The sequence below is a fragment of the Crocodylus porosus genome, unplaced genomic scaffold, assembly GCF_001723895.1.
Source record: "Crocodylus porosus isolate Cpor-Errol unplaced genomic scaffold, CroPor_comp1, whole genome shotgun sequence".
In the NCBI taxonomy this organism is placed as follows: domain Eukaryota; kingdom Metazoa; phylum Chordata; order Crocodylia; family Crocodylidae; genus Crocodylus; species Crocodylus porosus.
The window spans coordinates 12,809,896-12,830,040 of NW_017728915.1; the positions used below are offsets into that span (position 1 = coordinate 12,809,896).

The window sequence follows — 20,145 nt, forward strand, 5'->3', positions numbered from 1 at the left end:
TGCTGTTTCCCTTCCCCACTCCTTCCCCTCCTTCCCTTTTTTTAATCCCTTCTGTCCCCCCCATTCCAAATCTGTTGCATCACCTGCAATTTACTTCAACAACAAATAAGGAAAATATATCTTCTAGTTTCTTTCCCCCACCCCTGAAGGACATTGTCAGCTAGAGCTTAAGTGAGGAAGGGCAAAGGCCAAGGGCTCCTTATGTTGGTTTTGGTCAGTTACCTACTGGTGCTGCCTTCTTTCTATCTCATCTGGCAAAACAGCCACAAAACAAATGTTACTCGTCAAATAAGTGATCTTGTTTGTTCAGGACTCTTTGCAAGGTTGAGCTCTCTAAGGGAGCGATGTAGTATGGCTAGGCCTTTGCTCCTTAGATGTTGCCTTACTCTGCCTGTAGCAACGTAGTTTTATAAACTGAAATATTTTTGTTGCTAATCTCTTGTTGTTAATAACAAAGGCATTTATTAATAGACTTGTGCAATTATTAGTCTCTTTTTTGAGGTTTTCAGTTGTAGTTGTGTTGGTCTAAGGACATAGGTAGGCAAGGTTCTTTGGGTAGATGTGATATCTCTTATTAGACCAACTAAGTAGTTGGAAAAAAGTTCTTAGCAAGCTTTTGGGTACAACTGCCCTTCTTCAGGCATAGGGAGTTTCTGCTGTTCTGAGATCTCCAGGGAATGAGAAAAGCTAAAAGTGTGATGGGATGCGAGTGAGAATATAAATAGGTGGAAATTAGGAAACAGAAAGGGAGGGAGGGGGAGAAATAAGGGGCAAGATGCCAAAGGTCGGTAAGGTACTGTACCTGAGGGTAGAAAAGAGGCTGTCTGTGAAAAAGTAAATGCTGGAAATTAGGAAGACAAAGGGTAGAAAAGCAGGGGAGGGGAAGAAGGGGTAGGAGGGGAAAAGTCAGGTCTGGCAGGTACCTGGTGAATTGGATATTATAAATCCAACGTCTATATTGTGTCCATGATATTTTGTATCCAGTAAACTTATGAAGTGAAGTTTTGTAGGCTTGTCTATGAATGTTGTTTTATAAGTTCCTTTTTTGAGGATTAGAATCTAGAGCTTGAAGAGTGATAGTCTTGTGAGGAGAGGTGTGCCCCCTCAGGTAGTTGGATATCTTGTGTTTGATAGATTTTTCAGTGTGTGTTCATTCTAGTGTGTAGTTGTTTGGTTTCTCCTACGTATTTTCCATCAGGCATTTGATGCACTAGATGAGATGTATAACATTTCTGGAGGTGGTTATGCGAAGATCGCTTGAAGAATTGGGTCTTCTAATATGTGTTACACTTGTTTGAGGATTTTTCCATTTTCACTGACATCTTTTCACACCTCTTAACTTCTTTCATTCCTTGAGAGATCTCAGAACACCAGAGACTCCCACTGTCTGAAGAAGGGCGATTTTTGTGCCCGGAAGCTTGCTAAGAACTTTTTTCTAACTACTCAGTTGGTTAATAAAAGATATCACATCTACCCAAAGAATCTTGCCTGTCTTTTTGACATGCCTTAAGTCAAGCAAAAAAACTCATTTTGATTTAGTAATAATGATAATTTTTAAATGAATTTTGGATTTCCCCTTCCCTTCTTGCCACTTTGAGCTGGTGGGGGAAGGAAATTATTCTTTTGAGTTGGAGTTTTTTCATGATTAGTTTGGCAAACCTAATTAATTTATGAACTGTTTCAGTGTTCCTTAGATCTGCATTACTATTGCTCAATTTGCCCTCTAACTTCTGCAGCAGCTGAAACGCCTTGAGAAATGGGTAGAGAGCAGGAAGTAGAAAAGCATAAGCTCATGGGGGAAACTTTTTTGAATGTGCCAGGTAGAGTAGCCATCGAGGTACCTCAAGAACAGACCAAGTCTCCCAAGGGCTCAGAAATTGAGGACAGCCAAGCACTGAAAAGTAGAGGACATAAAGGTAGAGGACAGAGGACCAGAAAACCGGACTGTCCTCTATAAAGCCGGATGAAAGGCCACCCTAGTGCTGGGTGACTTGGATGCTAAAAGCACTTTTTTGAAATAAGTTAAGACTTCAAATCTTCTAGCACTCAAGAAATCCTACCACATCTGTCTGCAGAAGGAAGCTTGTAGCAAAACTTCCATTCATCTCTCCCTATGGCTTCTGGATTGTCTTGGTTTTTTTGTTTCCTTTTCTATGCTGAAAAGACGCATTAGAGATGGTTGCCACCTCCTTTAGCAATGTGTAAGGAGACGCTTTGTGCCATGCTGACATTCGGCAGGACCTCACTTGAATTGTTGTCTAGAAACCTTCTGTAGTTTTAGGACCACTGGCTAAGATGCACCTTATGTTTAAGTGGTTGGTTTGTTTCTCTCTCAGGATGTACTTAGGAGCGAGTAATCTAGTAAGGAAGCATAGCAGTAGTTTCCAATTCTCAGTTTTAGGTGTGCTGACATTTGTCAGACTTGGTTTTGGTGTGGATGAATGATGTCACCTTCTGGCTTGTCTTAAATTCAGTTTCTTTATGATCCTTAATGTAAGCAGGAGTTGAGCATGCAGATGCCTGGTCTGGATTGCTTTTGAGCCTGTACACTAGCCCATATTTAGGCATCTAAACAGTTTTTGATTATGCTTTATGAATCATGTGCCCCAGCTCTATCTTTCAAGCTGGATTTGGTTTTGGGCACTAATGGCAATAACTTGCTGGCATGCATATTTGTGCTGAAGCTGCTGTCAGGTGACCTGAATCAAGCTTTTCCTTACATGACTCTTCTCTAAATTGGAAATCTGCCCCAGCTGGGCTTCCTCCCACATGGGAGGGAACTGCAGAAAGGGACTCAATGCTAGGCTTTGCCCCCTTTGGAGAGGTTACCTGCTGTCCTTGCAACTGGCATCAGCTCAAGTAGCTCCTTCTCTGTATAAGACTGAAAACCATTTCCACTTCGAGGCAAAAGCAGTAAGTACTTTTTCAATTTAGAGGGAAAGATGGTGTGGGGGTGGGGAGAAAGGGATAGATATAACAACATAACAAACGAAGTCTCATTTTTGTATGATCTTGCTCCCTACTGACTGAAGTGGAGGGGAGACCAGTTTCTTAGTTCTCACAAGACTTGGTGTGTATGTACCCAGTACCTGTTGCTGAAACTTATTGGTTGAAGGAACAGCTTAAGGAGAACTGCATGGGTAGGGTGGCAGAGTTCATTTGAAGCCTAGGTAATGAAGCAGTGTTGGATTGAATTGTAGCTTCTGCTTTATTGTGTTACAATAACTTTAGCTGGTGTTTGCTGTAGAGCTGCATTTTGAACTTGTGATGACATTGGGGATATCTCTGCAGTGCAGAGCAAGCTCATGTCCCACTGACACTACCTGTGGAACTGGCAGCAGTGCAACTATTAACACAGAATTGTGCTGCACAGAAAGCAGTTTTGCTCCAGATAGACTGGTCCAGCTAGTACCATTTATACAGTTAGTTAGGGATTTGTGTGGCACAAAAGACCCTGAATGTGTAGGTTAAGAGTACAAAGATGTGAAAATGTATAAAAAAATTTTGTGGTGGGGGGTAGGGTTCACTATGGAGAAAAAGATTTATAATGTTCAAAATTACCTTGATCATTTGGAGAAATGGTTTAGAGCTAACTTGGCTGAAATTCAGTAATGACCAATGCAAGACTTTGGATTGTGTCCCAATTTTTAAGTGCACACATCTAAATTGTGGATTGACAGATCAGTTTGGCTGCAATGCTACAGAAAAGCACTTGTGGGTTAGTGGGCTGCATGCTGAATGGAGCAATGTTCAAGTTTTGGAAAAACAGCAAACTGCTGGCATTGACTTATGTTAGTGCATCGCAGTATGCAGGTCCAGAAACAGATGCTTCCCCTCTGTTCAATACAAGTGAGGCCTCCTGTCAAGTACTGGGTCTGGTTTGAGCACCATGCTTCTTCTGGAAATGCTTGAGAGAAATTGGAAAGGATCCAAAGGAGAGCAGCAAAAATGACTTAGTCTAGGAAACCTGGCACTCAAGGAAAGAACTAGAGTTGTTGAGCCTGGAGAAGAGGATTGAGAGTGGTGGCTGCATGAAGGGACTCGTAAAGACCTGAACTCACTATCCCATTAGAGCAGACAAAAAGTAACTTGAAATGACAAGAGAAATCTTTAAATTTAGCTATTAGAAAGAACTTTTTTAGTGATGTGAGCAATTTAAACACTAGAACGGACTAACTGGAGAGGTTGTAAAATCTCTGCCAGCTGTCTTGATGAACAAGTTACAAAAGTATTTAAGCTGGGTTGGTTTAGAGAGGGGTGATCTTCAACCCTCCCCTCTCTAAATTCCTATATACGTTCAGAGAGACTGTGGAAGATGTCTGGATTCAAATATGTTATTATCTGTGCTCAGGCCCCTTTTACACTTTACAGGTATTGTGCAATTAGGTTAATTGCACAATTACTTTTAATACCAGCTACATGTGCAAAAAGTAGTTGTCACAATAAAGTTCCAACCAGCTATAATAAAGTTAGACCATGAAAATGTGTACTAACTTTGTAGCTGGTTGCTATCAAGCTTCAATTTGCGTATGTAGCAGGGTCTCCCCTGCAGCTGACAGGGCACCCAGCCACAAGGGTGCACATTGCCCAGTGTGAAACCCCCAACCCACATGGCTCTTGGTCCAGGCTGCATCTCACCCATGTAGCTGGGAGCCCCATCAGCAAAGGGGCCTCCCAGTTGTGGGAAGCCTGCTTCTTGCCAGCACAGGATTGGGCTCCCCCTACACCAGCAGTAAGGCACAACTGTGTGTCAATCATGTGTTGGATCCACATCACACCTTTACCTGCATGTGTACAGGGAGCCTCAGTCTATTAAAGCACAGTATTGTTGTGATTTATTTATCCTTATAATGCATCTCTAACAAGAAATTCTCAAATACATTTAAGGAAACTTAAGATGCATTCTAAAAATGCATTTTATGTTTTCTTTCAGATACCCCAACAGAAGGTATAATAGAAGAATTTCTTTGATTTCTCATCTGTAAAGGACATGCAGACTTCAATTTGCTTAGGAGTGATAAGGGTGTTTTTATGAAGCTCACCTTTCTACTTAACTTTTAAAAGGGTGTTTTTTGTTATGCTTACTGAAAAACTGGTTAACTTTAATTCACTGCTTCTGCTATTAGCAGTTACAGCATCAAATGGTAACAAAGCACTGTTTTTTCATGTAAAAAAAGTCTTAAAAGAAGGGCTTGCATGTAAATACACACCTACTTCAGGAGGACATTTCTTCCCCTGCATTCGTAACATGCAAATCTCTGATCCTATAGTATTCCCATTCAGTATTGGTAACCTTTCACTACTGCTGCTCAACACTTGTAATCAGATGTGAACGCTAGGTGCAGACATTGAGAGCCTGAGGTGGAATCAGTCCAAGTTGCATGGTTTTCTGTAAATGGCATAGTTTAGATCAATAACAAACACAACACATTAGCTCTTGGGGCAAGGGAGGGGGCAAATCTTTCACCATTTTTGAATGAATCTGTGTGCTAAACTTCTGTTATGGATATAGACTGGCTTCCTACTGCTTATAGACATTGTACTTTTACTGGTATAACTGGCTGAAGTCTGTTAGTTTCATTTTAGTCTTGTCAAGTAGCAAGTGGCACAGGAATTCTTGTAGTAAGAAAGATGGCATATCAAGTGGGGCTTGCTTTGGCTTTTAATTTATTTAAAAAAAAAATCTTTTCTTGGTCACAGGTGCTGAGTCTTGCATCTTATACCTGCATCAACAGCTGTTCGTCTAAGTAGTATGTCAACAACTTCTGAAGGACATCTTAGTTATTTTAGAACATCACTGCACCGCCTATCAGAATTGTAAGAATCCAACACATCTTGGTAAAACAGAGACCAGTCATTAGGTCAAACAAGGATGTCCATTCAGATCCATTTAAAATGGTCTTTATTGAAAAATACACTTGTGATAGCTTAACAAAGTAGGGTTACGGTATAGTGAAAAAAACTGACCAATTTCATAAATATCTTTTTACAGGAACACTTTTCTGCATTTTTGTGTATGTAAGACCAATGAAAGTTAACCAGTAACTTACTCATTATTTTAACTAATTAGACCCTAAAATTTCCCATTTGTCTAATGTTATAAACATAAATGACTGCAAGATTGAGCTTGCTTTTTGGCTCTTTCAACATTATGAAGAATCCTGGAAGTGCTACACGTTGTGGGCAACGTGATACACAATTTTGCGTTGCTATTTATTGTAGGACACATTTAGTATTAATGAAGATTAAACATACCAGCCATGCTGATATGTAAAGAGCCTTTCCAACCAAAACTATGTACAAAATTCCTTGTTAGTGGTAAAAGATTTTTTTTCTGGACATCTTGATTTTTTTTTTTTTTTTCCTTTCTTTCTACTGGACTAGCTTGAAAGCTTCAGAACAACCAATTAAATGATCACTGACTGCATTTTCAAGTTTAAGGTGCTACCTCTTTTTGGGTATAAAGAGGTAAGATGGCTGCCTCTTTACTCAAAGGAGTAAGGGGGGAGAATACTAAAATAGTCTTAGCTATTTTAATCTGAAGAATCACCTTGTATAAAATTATTGAAAATACCCAAACCTTCCTACTACTGCTTACACGCTTGCTGAAGGAGAGCTGTGGATTGGCTATTTTGAAATAAATACGAAAGTTTGATTACTTAATACAGAAAACATCTTTGTCTTGACCATCTGAAAAATATGTACATTTTTTAAAAAGTGCAATTGCAAATATACAGCAAAACTAATCTGTATTTTTAAAACAAAGCTTCACAGCCCTATAAAAAGTGCCACCCATTGAACATAAGTTCACATTGCACAGCTAAAACAAAATGCATTAACAATGATCTAGGTCTAAAGTGAAGAGCCCAAACATTAGAGCAAAACCACTTAATTGTTCTTGGAGGCACATGAAACATCCTGAACCTGATTCTCTTCACTGCTTAAAAATACTTCCCCTCAAAATGCTTTCCCAACAAAAGTCCAATCAAGGCACCTTGTCTGTTAACACTGTTGGTGTCTGATGATGCAAGTCAGAGGACACTTTATGACAAAATAATAAAGCACCAAGAAAAACAGCATATGCAAACTCTGTCTGCAGCTCTACATCTATGTCCTATTCATAACACAGGAGGTTTTGGTGGGTGTGGCCCTAGAGTTTGGACAGGATGTGATTTCATATGGTTGGCCTCCAGAAGAAAAACTGCTTTAACCCACTGGGAGACTGTGCAGTAGCAGTTGTCATTCCCATGTAGGCAGTTCAAACAGTCAATACAATGGAAGGGGAAAAAGCCTGGGAATGGTAGCATCTTACCTTTTTACAAAAAAATTAGCTGAAAAGATGGTAACCTAAAATGGAGATGCACTGAGGCTTCCTGAATCAGAGTATTTTGAGGGTATGAAGACCTCTTGGCTAGACAGATTAGCCAGAGACCAGTGAAGAGAAAACAGCTCTTTCTGGAACATAGACTAAACTCAGTGGGAACCTCTATCATTTGCTACATCTTGAAGTCTTCTCAGCAGAGCAGTATGATTTTCCTGACAAATCCGCTTGGCTGGCGATTCAGTACCATCTTCTAAGACGATACCTCTCTTCTTTGTTGGGGTCTCCCCAGTTTTAATCATGCTGTTAATCTCTCTCAGCCTCTGCAATTTAAAGGGAAACAGCAACATTTGGCATTCATACAACTGTAGAACAATTCTAAAAACAAAGATCTGTCTCTCTACCAAAAACTTTTACTAGTTTGCTATTCACTTGTTCTCTACAGCACTGCATGATTTTGTGGAAGCAAGTTTTCCATTCCTGTGTGTACTGAATTAGAATCTGTGCTTGTTTATTTGCAAACACAATCTCTATGAACCTTTTAAACTTCTATAGCACCACTGATGTTTCCATTTCCACTTTCATTACTTGTACTGTTTACCCACCTTTCCTAAATTAGCCTGTCTTACACTTACGATGGCCTGGTAATGTGGCTACCTTCCTTTTTAAGGGGCCTGTGAAACTGAACTGTCTATAATACTATATACTCTGTGGCTCACTAATATTTTCAGTACTGTATGAATACGGTGAACAGAATATAGTGTTTTATTTCATAAGCATCAGGATACAGCTTTATTCTTTCTATTCTCAGGTGCTGTCTTTGCTTGCAGAACATTGGTTTCCTAAGATCCCAGGAACATGGGGCTGGAAGGGACCTCACCAGGCCATGTAGTCCAGGCCACTGCTCTTGAAGACTTCTCTTGGTTGCCTGTTCCAATGCCCAAATACCCTCATAATCAGAAAATTCCTGCTAATCTCCAGCCTAAATTTTCCCCTGCTGCAGCTCGAGGACATTGCTCCTAGTCAATGTCCCTTTCAGGCACAGAAAAAAGCCCATCTCCATCCTCTCTGTAATCACTTCAGGTATTGAATCACCCCTGTCTTTTCATCCAGAATAAATAACCCCAGCTCTTTCAGTCATTCCTTGATAAATTATACCTTCCAGAACCTTAATCATTTTTGTTCCTTTGCACTGGACTCTCCAGTCTTTCCATATCCTTCTTGAAGTATGGGGCCCAAAACTGAACACCTTACTCCGGATGCAGCCTCACCAGTGGTGAACAAAGCAGAGGAATTGCTTCCCTTGATTTCCAAGTGACACTTCTGTTTAATACAATCCAGGATACTGTTGACATTTTTGGCAACAAGAGCAAACTATCTTAAATGTATGTGAGAGCTATTATTTTCAAAGTCACCTGAGGCACAGGCCCAAGTGCCTAAAGTCCCTATTGAAACTGGAATTTAGGAACATAGGATGTTTTGGATAATTTTACTGCAGGATTGTCTCAAAAATGTTACATCTAAACTGTTCTTGCAAGCCCGAAGGCAAAAGTGGGAACACTTTACATAGCTATCTAAGAGCATGCCCAGATCAACAATATTTCCCAAGTTACAATGACAATAGTAAGAACATATTGAAAAAAATGCTCTTGGAATATAAAGTACTTATCCTTGCCTTGGATGGGCTACTGCTGAAGTAGTAGAATATCTTCTCTCGCGGAGTAAGTGTGGACTCATTTTTGTGTGGTGAGATATAGATCGAGTGATTCTGAGACAGCTGTATTCTTCGGGGGGAGCCAATTCTTACAAACGGGTAAGGAGAGAGTGGAGGAGCATCATTCTGTTAAGGCAGAAAAAAGACACATCAATCACAGAAGATGGCTTCATTCTGCATATGCACTGAAATCAAAAGGCAAGGGCTAACTATCAAAAACAGATAACTCTCTGTAGTACTCAATTACCTATGATAAGTAAAAACCATACCAGGGCAACTTAAGCCCTGCTCAAAGCTAAGGTATCATCACACTGGTCTATACCTTAAATTAGCATCTGTATGTGTTGTTAGTGTGTAAAGCTGCATTATAGAGTGGCTCTCGTTTCCATTCAGAAAGTAAAGTATTACAAAAATGGAACATTACAGTGTGAATTCCATGGACAGAAATTACTTCAAGGAAGATGAGCACCTTCTCCTTGGATGCTATTGCAATTAAAATTCACCTCTCCTTAAAGTGACAGTATTAACACAAGTGCTTTTTCTGTGCAAGAAAGGGAAGTTGGGATGTCACTGATTAGCATAAAGTAGGGGTAGGCAATTATTTTGGATGGAGGGCTGCTTACTAAGTTTTGGCAAGCCAGCGAGGGTCTCATGATAGGCAGCCAGGGGCAGATAATTAATTGTCTAATTTTTCTAGGAGCCCCATAGGCCAGATACAATGGCCTGGCAGGCCACATCTAGCCTGCAGGCTGCATTTTGCCCTCCCCTGGCATATAGGAACCCTGAGAGAACTGGAGAGTTGACACTCGCGCAACAAAAACTTTTATTTCTTAACAAAAGGAATTAAAATAACTTACTGCAGTTGAAGAGTACTTCAGGACAAAGTCTTTAATTTGGTCAATATAGACATTGTTATAGAACTGAATAAGGTCGCCTCTCTCTTCCTCCTCAATGTCGCTATTTGCACCTGTGAGCCGGGTGGGAGTAGGGGGCGCGCTGCTTGGCTGTGGGACTGGCAGTGTGCTGCTGGACCTCATGACAGGGCTAGAGTCTCTGCTGGCTGGAGAGGGAAGAGCAGCATAACCCTCTTATTTGACCATGGCTACTTAATGGTTCAATTTTGCTTCAGCTTCAGTTACTTTTTAAATTTTAAATTGCATTAAAAATACTTAGTAGTTATTTCAGCTACACAAATGGTAAATCCACAGTTCCATACGCAAGACAGATTCTGCCACCAGCATCCCACCCACAGCCTTTGTGGCAATTGCTCTTCTTTGAGTGAGATTCTGCCTGTATTATTACATGGAAATGATAACTTCACGTATCTGAGGACAAGTGAAGGCTCTGAAGTAATGTCTTCATTAAGGACACATACTAAAAAGCTGTTCAAAAGAAATTTAGGTTTGGAGTGTCTTGTTTTATTTCTGAGGCAAGCCAGACTCTTTCCAAGGAGCTTTTCCAGCTAAACCTTAGTTCTCTTCTAGAGACCAATAACGAAGCAAAAATAAGAGGCTGTTGTATATTTGCTCCCACTGCTTAAGGTATTCTGCACACAAGCGGGTTTGGTATCAAGCGTGTCCAGAAATGGTTTACTTTATAGAGAAGGCTTCTTTCTGAGGAACAGTATCTCTAATACTGGCTAGAGTGCAAGTTAGAAAATAAAAGATCACATGCCAGCTAGGCTGGAAACAGCAAGTCTTTCAAAATGTTTCGGTTCTCATGACAGGTGGTCACGGCTTATATCCGTTGTAGCTAACTTTTAGAGTGAGTTAGCAGGGGTGGTGCCAGCCTCTTCTTGGTGGGGGGCTGAGGCAGGCTGCAGGGTGGGTTCAGCTGTGCGAGGCAAGCACCAGCCTGGGGTGGGAGGGCAGCACAGGGAGAGGTAGCTAGGGGGGGCTAAGGCAAATTTTGGGGTGGCTACAGCCCCCTCCCCAAAACCCTTACCCTAGCACCATCCCTGCCTGACAGTCAAAGTTTAAGGCAAATCTAACATTAATTTACTTGACGTTAAAATTTGTGGTACCTGCACAGTTTCCTGCAAGTAAACGCTACTATATATGGTCTATTTTAAAAAGTAAAATACTTAGTTGCCCCAGAATAAAACCCTTTTGCCTACACGACTATCAGCTATACCTAATGTGATTACGCAAGTGACAAAGTATAAATACTCCTCTTTGAAACTGAGCACCATTTCCTTTCCCCAGTTCTCACATAAAAGTCATCATTTGGAATTCCTTACTTTTGTCTTTACTTTTCTCTGGTGGGGAATTCTGCTGACTACTGCTATCGCTGCTTCCAGAATGGCGGCGTCTTCTACCTTTTATCAGCACGCTTCGATATACCTGTCAATGACACAATGGAAAATAAATTGAAAGGATTGTTAGGAGGAGAGCAGCTATATATATATATATATATATATATATATATTCAAGAGACAAAATATGTTATGCAACAGTGGGCATATCTACTGCTCAGCTAATTAGCCAATGTCTCAGCATCTACATGCGCACCCATTAAGCTGAAGTAAACTAATTTGCAGCAGCATAGTAAATACAAGTACTATCCTGCTGTGGAGTAAAAAACTGCAGCAGAGCCCATGTAGACACTGCTCCAGCTGACTGGGACATGAGGGTGCTTCAGTGTGGGGGATGCCTGCTAGTTAGCCCTGCACTGGGAGCTGGCCTTTCCACAGCATGTTGAGCTGGGAGGATCAGCCCCAAGCTGGCAGCCTACCCTCACAACCCCAGGCTCCACAGTTTATTCTTGCACTGTAATTGCAGTGTAGACATGCAAGCTAGTTCCACTTTGCAAGTGGCTTAGGGCTTGGACAGATGTTCAATTTCTCCAGGAAGGTTCCTCACATCTACAAGTTCAAAATTTTTCTCTCAGAGTAAAAGTGACCATACCTGGGAGCAGGGAAGCATACAAGCATAACAATGTGCCCAGCCTTAGCTATGCTCCAACACACCACAAGGTAGGCGAAAGCCTGGACTATTTTTTTGTGACAGACCCTGCCCCAACTTTCCCTTTTTCCCACTTTGCTTTTTTTCTCTTTTCACCTTTCTGGCTGAACTTACGTACAGATCAGTTTTTCTCTTAAGAAAGCAAACCTGGGAGAGTTGTCCTGAATGAGTGAACACAGCTTTTGTTGTTGGGTTTAAAAAACAAACTAACAAGTGGAACAGCACTGAACTACCCTCAGTTTGCATTCATATAGGAGAAAATTTCAACTATTTCTTTCTTGCTTAAAGAGGAAAGGAGTATAGTCTCAGCATAAGGGTATTGCACCTTTGGTGTGTTGTTTTTTTGTTTTTTTTTTTAAAGTGAGTGCACACACCAGACTGGAGAAATTTTATTAATCATATAATGCAGCTAATCAAGAACTCCTTTAAGACTTATGAGTAGGTACAAGTCAGCAACCTGTGTTATAACAAGTTGGTTTCACAGTTTAATTTCGGAACAATAATATGACACGAGCTATTTTGAATGTTAAATCCTTGTCCAGTGGAGTCTAGATTTGCCATGTCATAAATGGCAGCTTTTAGATCTCTCAGGTTGTGGCAACTGACAGACTTCATAAGAGGGGAGAGACTGCACTAGTTTGCTCTGAAACTTACATGACTTCTAGCTTGTGGCTGAGTCCTGTAGCAGCGCATGATGTTCTGAAATGATTTATCTTCCTTTGTGACCTAAAGAGATAACAAAGGTTTTTTGGGGATAATGCATCTCTTGCATCCTTCTTATTGTTCAAGTAACGTAAGGGAGTATTTGCTGTTTAATCGTGTTACCTTAGCCATGACATAAATGGCACACATCAACAACTGGTCTAAATGCCTGTCTTTCATGAACTCAGGACAATGCACCAAGGAAAACTCAAAACAGGTCCAGATTTTTCTCCTCAGCTCCTCAGAAATGTCTAGTTTGACACACAGGTCCCGCAGACGAACACTTGCTAAGTGGTATACCTATTGGAAGCCAGAACAAGGTTACCTATAGCATTGTTTAGGGCAAAGACAATATTGCTGCTTTGATGCAAGAACATGCTGACTGTAGCTCTCCATAAAACTTACTGAATGTTACAGTCTTCCTACTCGCTGCACAGTTTATAAGCTGCACTCATTTTAGCCAGGATGAAAAGAAGTGTTGTGTGGCTTGCCTTACTTATTTATTTTTTTAAAGCCACACCAATAGTATGTGGATAACAAAACACCATTCTGAAAGACTTTTTTCCCCCCCCCTTGGCATTGTGGGGGCACAACTTTTTCCTTTCCCCACTCATAATAACTAACACATTTAAGCAAATGCAAAAAATGCTGTGGGTTAAGTATCCACAATGTCATCAGCTCTCATAGGAAACAAGTACTCTGAACTACAGACATGACAGGTAAGTAAATGGTTTAAAAATTTTAAATTTTAATGTTAAATATAAAATATAGCCTGCTACTAAACTAAACACTTAAGAACAGTTCTGAGAGCACTGTATGTCTAACAAAACTCTAATGGCACTTAGATGACAACTTTACATATTGGAGGGTACCTTTCTAAAGAAGAGAGACAATGATCCAGTCTTCCTGGGTCTAATTCCACTGCTGGTTGTAAACTGTTGGTTCTGTCTTTGCTCACCAGGAGAAGCAATCTGTTGAACTGAAACCTGGCCTGGTAACTGCAAGGCTGTCCCAGACATCTGGGTATTAAGGGTACCAGCAAGGGTCTGAGCACTGAGAGGCTGGATGGAACCAGACACAGCCTGAGCCTGGCTACCTACATTCACCTGAACTGGGAAGAAAGTTATTCCTCCATTTTCATTGGCAATGCCTGTAATGGGGGGGAAAATACAGTAAAATGTCTTGAAGAATATCAATCAGATTTTCTGAGCAATACTGAAATACACTTTTAGAATATTAGTACAAGTACCAGAAAACTATTAATGTTCAAGCAAAAACCCTTTGGGAGCTGGCTACTTCTTGCAACTTTCCCTCCTCATTTTAGGAGCTATAAAGGAGAGGAGGCTAATTAAACCAGTTGTTTTCATAAATAAGCACTGGAAGGTAGTGTCATTCTTGTTTCTCTATTTGATATGTAAGGGTAGATAAACAACACCTACATCAATATCAAACTATATGGATAGCGGTTTTATGATGTAACTGTCAAATCCGTCTGATGCTGCACAGTACAATCTCCCAAAGTCTCCCACTTACCTTGTACAGGTATTGTAACAGTTTGCCCGTTATTGGCTGTTACAGTAGCAGTTGCCACTGTAACCAATGTCTGTCCAGGCACCGGAGTCACTGACATGGTTTCAGGTGTCACGTTCTGCACAGGCACAGTATTCACCACAGGCTGCTGAGAAACTCTTACAGGGGTTCCACTGTCAGAGGTATTATCACCATCAACAAACAGTCTTCTCCTGGTAGGATTGGCAGTAGGGGAACTGTATCTGTCATACAATGTGGTTGGAGAAGAGGAAAGACCTGAGGAGAGGCAGGGAGGAAAAGCCCAACATTTAGCACACAACTTACTGCTTACTAATGCTGAAGCCCTGTTATGGTTATGTGTTACAAAAAACCATCTATCTACATGAAAAGAAAACGTTGGAAACAGCTTTACCAATATTTATATGAATTCTCTGGAGTCAAATTTCTGGTTTAGATGTATTTATGTATATCACCTACTTGTACTTCCTTCTCAAATGCTATGTTTTTATTGCAGGACCATGACAGCAACCTTGTCCAAGTAAAGCTAATCTGGCTATGTTAAAACACACTTCACTGGAGAAACTTGGAACTCCTTACTTTGTTAAAGATATCTGTCGCATGCAGCTGTGTGCCTACAAAAAATGATATGTGGCTGCCATTTCATTGTGGTGATAAAGCAAACTGCTTAGGTTATGTGGGGATTATTAACAAGTGTCTTAAGTAAGCAATATTAAAAAAAAAGCTTACTTCCTTCTTGCAATTATATCTTACTAATATTTCCCTTTGCTCATATCCCAAGACTGCTCAGTTGTTGAGCTACTTAAGGCTATTACTGCTCACTACCATATAGCTCACTTGACATTAATAGCAGAATGGGGCACCTGAATTATTAACCAACATAATAACTGTTTTGCTGTAATCTATGGATTCCCATGATAATTTACAAGTAAACTCCTTTGTATTAGGTAATATAATGAAATACATTATTCAAATAAAAATTGTAAATACTCCTAGTGCAATTTGCTTGTTTGCATCTACATTTCGACTCCACACACACAGGTATTGAGTCACATTTTCCTGCAACTAGTCAATAGCTTGTCTGTTACTTGCATGTAACTCAGTGCAAACTTTATTTTTACAGCAGATGTGTTTATGTTTAAGATCTCACCTTTGCCAAGTCCTGCAGTTTCAGCACGAACTTCATTTATCCTTCTTGGTGTCAAAGGAGAGCATACCACGCTGTTCCCATTAGACCTTTCAAAATATTGAGGTGGCATTACCTGAAATGGTAACTTTAATTAGTAGGTTCTATAATGTGTCTTACCATAGATTAAACAAATATGCTTTAATTCACTTTATTACTTATCTAATGATCCTTCTCATTTCTATTTCTGTTCACAAGCTCATGCACCCTAAAATTAGGCGCTTGAGTCTAATTTATCATTAATTCCAATTCCAAGGAATAAGATTTTGGAGAAGGGAAATAACCAAGAAAAGCACGCGGGAGAGAGAAAAACTAACTTAATCAAATTAAATGGTAAAAACACCCAGCAGGGTTAACAAGGCCAGGATTTTCTCAGCACAGAATTTTGGGAGACAGATGGTACCTTCTAAATAGGTGTTCCACAAAAAATAACACTCCACAACAGCCTCTCTTACAATGAGAACAGGTCTTACAATCCTTGGAACGGAACGTAGGAATATTATCTTGTATTTGAAGTATTATCAAATGTTCCAAAATGCGCATCTCTGGTATCCATTCTAATCATGACATAGCAATCCAGGAGCACTTCAGTCATTGAGACTTTACCTGTCCAAATCGCCTAAAGTGAAGTTGAGCAATTATTTCTTGAAGTGTTAAAAATAATGGTAATGAGGCTATCTGAACTGGAGGAGGCGCCAGGTAAGTTAAAAATGAACATAACTATAAACATAACACCTTAGCATACTAAGTTCTCACCTCCTCACAGGTAGGAACGCTATTTTCGTTATCTTGGATTCTGTCCCACAATGGGGATTCAGATTTCCATGCCATGCTTTCCAAGATTTGCTCTTCAATGTGATTAAGATGTTTTACCACCTCTCGGCAAAGACCATCTTCTGCTCTGATAAACACCTCTATTACCTGTGAAACGGATAAACATGAAGCTGACAAATTATCAGGTGCATGAACAACATATTGAGATGAGCATACAATTAGTTTTTTCCCCTTCAACTGGATTTATATTTGAATAAACTTTACTGTCACACATTCATCCTGACACAAAACAGTTTTAGTCTAAACCAGAAAGATTTAAGATCAATGCTACCACATAAGTAAGCACTGGCCCAGTTCCCCATCTCTATATGGAAGATTTCACCCTATGTTAATCAACTGTGTATTACAACTTTGTCAGAGGACCAGTGTTTACATTAAGTGTTTATTGACAGAGTTGGCAAGTCAAGCTATGAAGCTGAAAGTGATCATTATCCCACGATGATACTGTAGTCTACTACCAGTATTTCTTAACTAAGTAATTTGGAGACTGCTATGCACTATACTGTTAGAAGTACATCATTTGAAAATAATGCTGGCATTTGCACACCCAAATGCTTGGGAGAGGAGACAAAATAATTTGATTTTTCAAGCTTAAACTTCAGAAAACAAAGGTCATCTCTTAGAATTTTTTTTAAGTCTAAAATTTATAAATCATCAAATATTCAACTGAGAAAAAAGTCACGTTGCATATAGAAAAAAGAAGACAATTTAGTAAGTGGAGGCAGATTTTGCACGATCATTTCCAGCAATTTCACATTTACCTTATAAAAGTGATAAACAGGCACATCAAACATTTCAGTGATGAATGGGAAATTTCCAGGTGGTTTGTATGAAAAAGTTATTATCTCAAGGCAACAAGCTAAGAGAGATCTGTGAAATACATCCTGCTCCAGTATTGCCTACAATACAAATATTTAAAAAGCCGTTCAGAATACTTTCGAAAATGTACATATATCAGCCTTTCTTTAAAGCTGAAACATTTCGTGCATCAGACTTTTTAAAAAAGCTAAATCAACTGCAAGTGTCTGACTACCTATTCTCACATGGATTTACAGGCTTTAGGTACAGTAGATCTCAACTTTTTAGACTCCAGACACTGCTCAGAAAATATTAGCCATTAAGTTTTCACTTGTTTTTCAGCTATGGAAAAATAGAGTGGTTTTTCTGTTGCAAAGAACTCAGAAAGACCACAACAGGGCAGAATATTATTAACACCACAGATTCCTATTTGAAGATCAAATATCTGTATGTATCTTGTGCACGGCATCTCAGGGCACCCTTGAAAGGATTTTTAGACACCCCAGAGTGATGTGACATTCTGGTTGAGAATCACTGAGCTACAGAATATGTTATATTCTGAGTTTGTATCATTAACAAAATCATCATTCACATTCTGCTTACGGAACCTTTCTTAGAAGTAATGAGGCAAAACAGAATCCAGATTGATTTTCAGATTCCAGGACAACCAAGTATGTAATGCCAGTTACAAATATTAGAAAGCCATACACAACAGATTTCATTGTGGAATTATCCTCCAAAGTTGTCATTTTTATGGAGTCAGTTTTCACACTGTGACAGAGTCCTGCCCTCATTTTCAGTGGTTCAGAGGCATTTGTTACATAGGGTGTTGGCAGAAGTGCAGCTCCCTGCTGTAATTCAGAACTATTTCTGCAAGGCGTTCTGAGTTACAGTGTTACTCCAGACCAAACAGAAGTTCACTGTTGGCTCCAGGGGAGAGGGGAGTCTAGGTGCAGGCTGGGAGTCTGTAGCCAGGATCCCAGAGCAACAGCCTTGCCTCTGCCAGTGCCTGCTGTTCTCAGAATGGGAATGGGAAAAGGCAGTGGAGGGATCTTGGTCTTGGGATCTTGGCTGGTGCTGAAGAGCAGGGTGGGTGAATTGGAGCCCCTCCACTCAGTAGGGCTCCAATACCCCCACCCCACCCTCAGGGTGGGGCTGAAAAAACCCCAGACTCAACTTTCTCTGCTCCCTTTCACCCCCTCCTATTCTAAAAACAGCGACAGGCTGGGAGCTCTGCAGACACAAATTACAAAAGACTCTACATTTTGTAACATCTTTATCTGATCCCTCATGCAATGAGGGATCCGATTTTCACCCAGTCATTTTTGAAGCTGTCTGAAGCCATGTACTTGTGTTTGGTCACAACTATAAACTGCTTTTTATGGCCAGAGCAGGCAAAAATTGTCACTTCTGTCTGTACCTATAGTGCAACTCACTGATGCTTTTTGAAAGAAAGTTTAAAAGGAAACGGTTGGACCAATAAACAGTTTTCCTTACAGATAAGTCGGTGTCTCCTAATCTTCTCCTCTCTTGCTCTAGAACAGATTCCAATACCTTGTAGTAAAGAACCTCAGCAAGACAGAAGTACTTGTTAGCAACATCTGTGAAAATTTTAAAGAGAAAGGCAAAAAAAAAAGTTTAAAAAAAACAACTATACTTTTTATCTGTTTTACAGTTTCAATCTGCTGCTGTCCTTACTTGTACTGACATTCTAACTAATGTAAGATCAGTTATCCTGAGCTGAACTCAGTGCTGCTGTGGTCAAACTGCCCTAAGTCCCTAAGTTATAGTGTGAAACCAGCCTGGATATCTCAACACTAGTCACTTCTGACTTTTGTCTAGTTACAACTTTAACAAGGAATCAGGAACTCCTGGACGGATTTCCCTAGTGAAGCCAGAGGGGAACAAAAATGGACTATACCATTGGAACTGGATTAGAGACAGGACACTAGTGCTGACAATTACTCTTAATATTGCAAGAACTGATAGAACAGACACCTTCAGGTAAATTTTACTACCAGAAGGTATGAGAAGTCTACATTACAATGACTTCTGCATTTCTACTGGGTACAATCGATAAAACAGAGAAACAGCAACTCTACTGAGATGCATAAGATTTGAGACAGGTTAGAAGCAGAAATCCTTTTGGAGCAGGGGTGGGCAGTTATTTTGGCTGGAGAGTCGCTTAACTATTTCTGGTGAGTTGTTGAGGGCCACAAGGGTAGCCCTGCCCTTTGACAGGTGCCCCGCCCCCCGGTTGCCAGCTTGGGACTGGAAGTCCTGCCTCTAACCCCCGACCTTTGCCACCAAATGTCCCTCCCCTTGCCCCTGGAAGTACTCCTTTTGCCATCTAGGAACCAGATAAAAAAAACAAACCACATATTAAAAAAAATTAAACATCTATTATAACGTATTTTGTAGAGGTGCACTGATACATCCATCTGGTATCGGATTGGTACCAATATAAAGAAAACTGGCTGTATGATATCAGCCCGATGGGGCCGATAATTTGGCCAATAAATGCCCGCAGCCACAATGCACCACTCAGGCAGTGAGGAGCACAGCCAGCAGCTGTTAAGTCCAGTGTGGTAGAAAGGGAGGGGTGAGGGAAGGAACATGGGGGGGCAAATCAGTGCCCCCCATGGTGAGGGAGGGGGCAGGCATTGCCCAGATGTGTGTGGGAGAGGAGCAGCAGAGCCGCAGGTCATGGGGGGTGGGGGCGGGAAGCAGCTCCTGCCGCTGTTTGCACCCCAGGAGGGTACAGGGGGGCACGTGCCCCCTTGATCTGTATGGGGCAGGGTGCAGCCGGGGCCGCACAGGACTCTTCTTGGTGGGGGCTGGGCTTGGAGCAGGCGCTGGCAGTGCTGGGAGGATGCTGCATCTACCCAATTTTGCTGCCGCCACCACCAGTCACCTGGTGCGTGGGTGGAGGCAGGGTGCTGAGCCGGGGCTGCGCCAAGGAGCTGGTAGCAGCGGTGCTGGGAGTGGAGTGGTGGCAAAATTTGGGGTGGATGCAGCATCCTCCTACTATGGCTGGTGCATGCTCTGAGCCCAGTCCCAGCCAAGAAGAGCCCCGTGC

General features: G+C 40.9%; 1 protein-coding gene across 1 annotated transcript in view; it reads right to left on the bottom strand.

Moving 5' to 3' along the window:
- Positions 1–5,877: 5,877 nt before the first annotated feature.
- Positions 5,878–20,145, bottom strand: part of RBL2 (RB transcriptional corepressor like 2) — a gene marked incomplete at its 5' end in the record, with an annotated part of 45,550 nt that continues 31,282 nt past the window's right edge. The window contains 12 exons of the mRNA XM_019535726.1: positions 5,878–7,644; positions 8,997–9,161; positions 9,893–10,095; positions 11,275–11,377; positions 12,653–12,724; positions 12,824–13,000; positions 13,573–13,850; positions 14,234–14,506; positions 15,399–15,510; positions 16,191–16,355; positions 17,030–17,167; positions 18,564–18,667. Of these exons, the coding sequence (XP_019391271.1) occupies positions 7,474–7,644; positions 8,997–9,161; positions 9,893–10,095; positions 11,275–11,377; positions 12,653–12,724; positions 12,824–13,000; positions 13,573–13,850; positions 14,234–14,506; positions 15,399–15,510; positions 16,191–16,355; positions 17,030–17,167; positions 18,564–18,667 (1,961 nt within the window). The remainder of the gene's footprint in view (positions 7,645–8,996; positions 9,162–9,892; positions 10,096–11,274; positions 11,378–12,652; positions 12,725–12,823; positions 13,001–13,572; positions 13,851–14,233; positions 14,507–15,398; positions 15,511–16,190; positions 16,356–17,029; positions 17,168–18,563; positions 18,668–20,145) is intronic.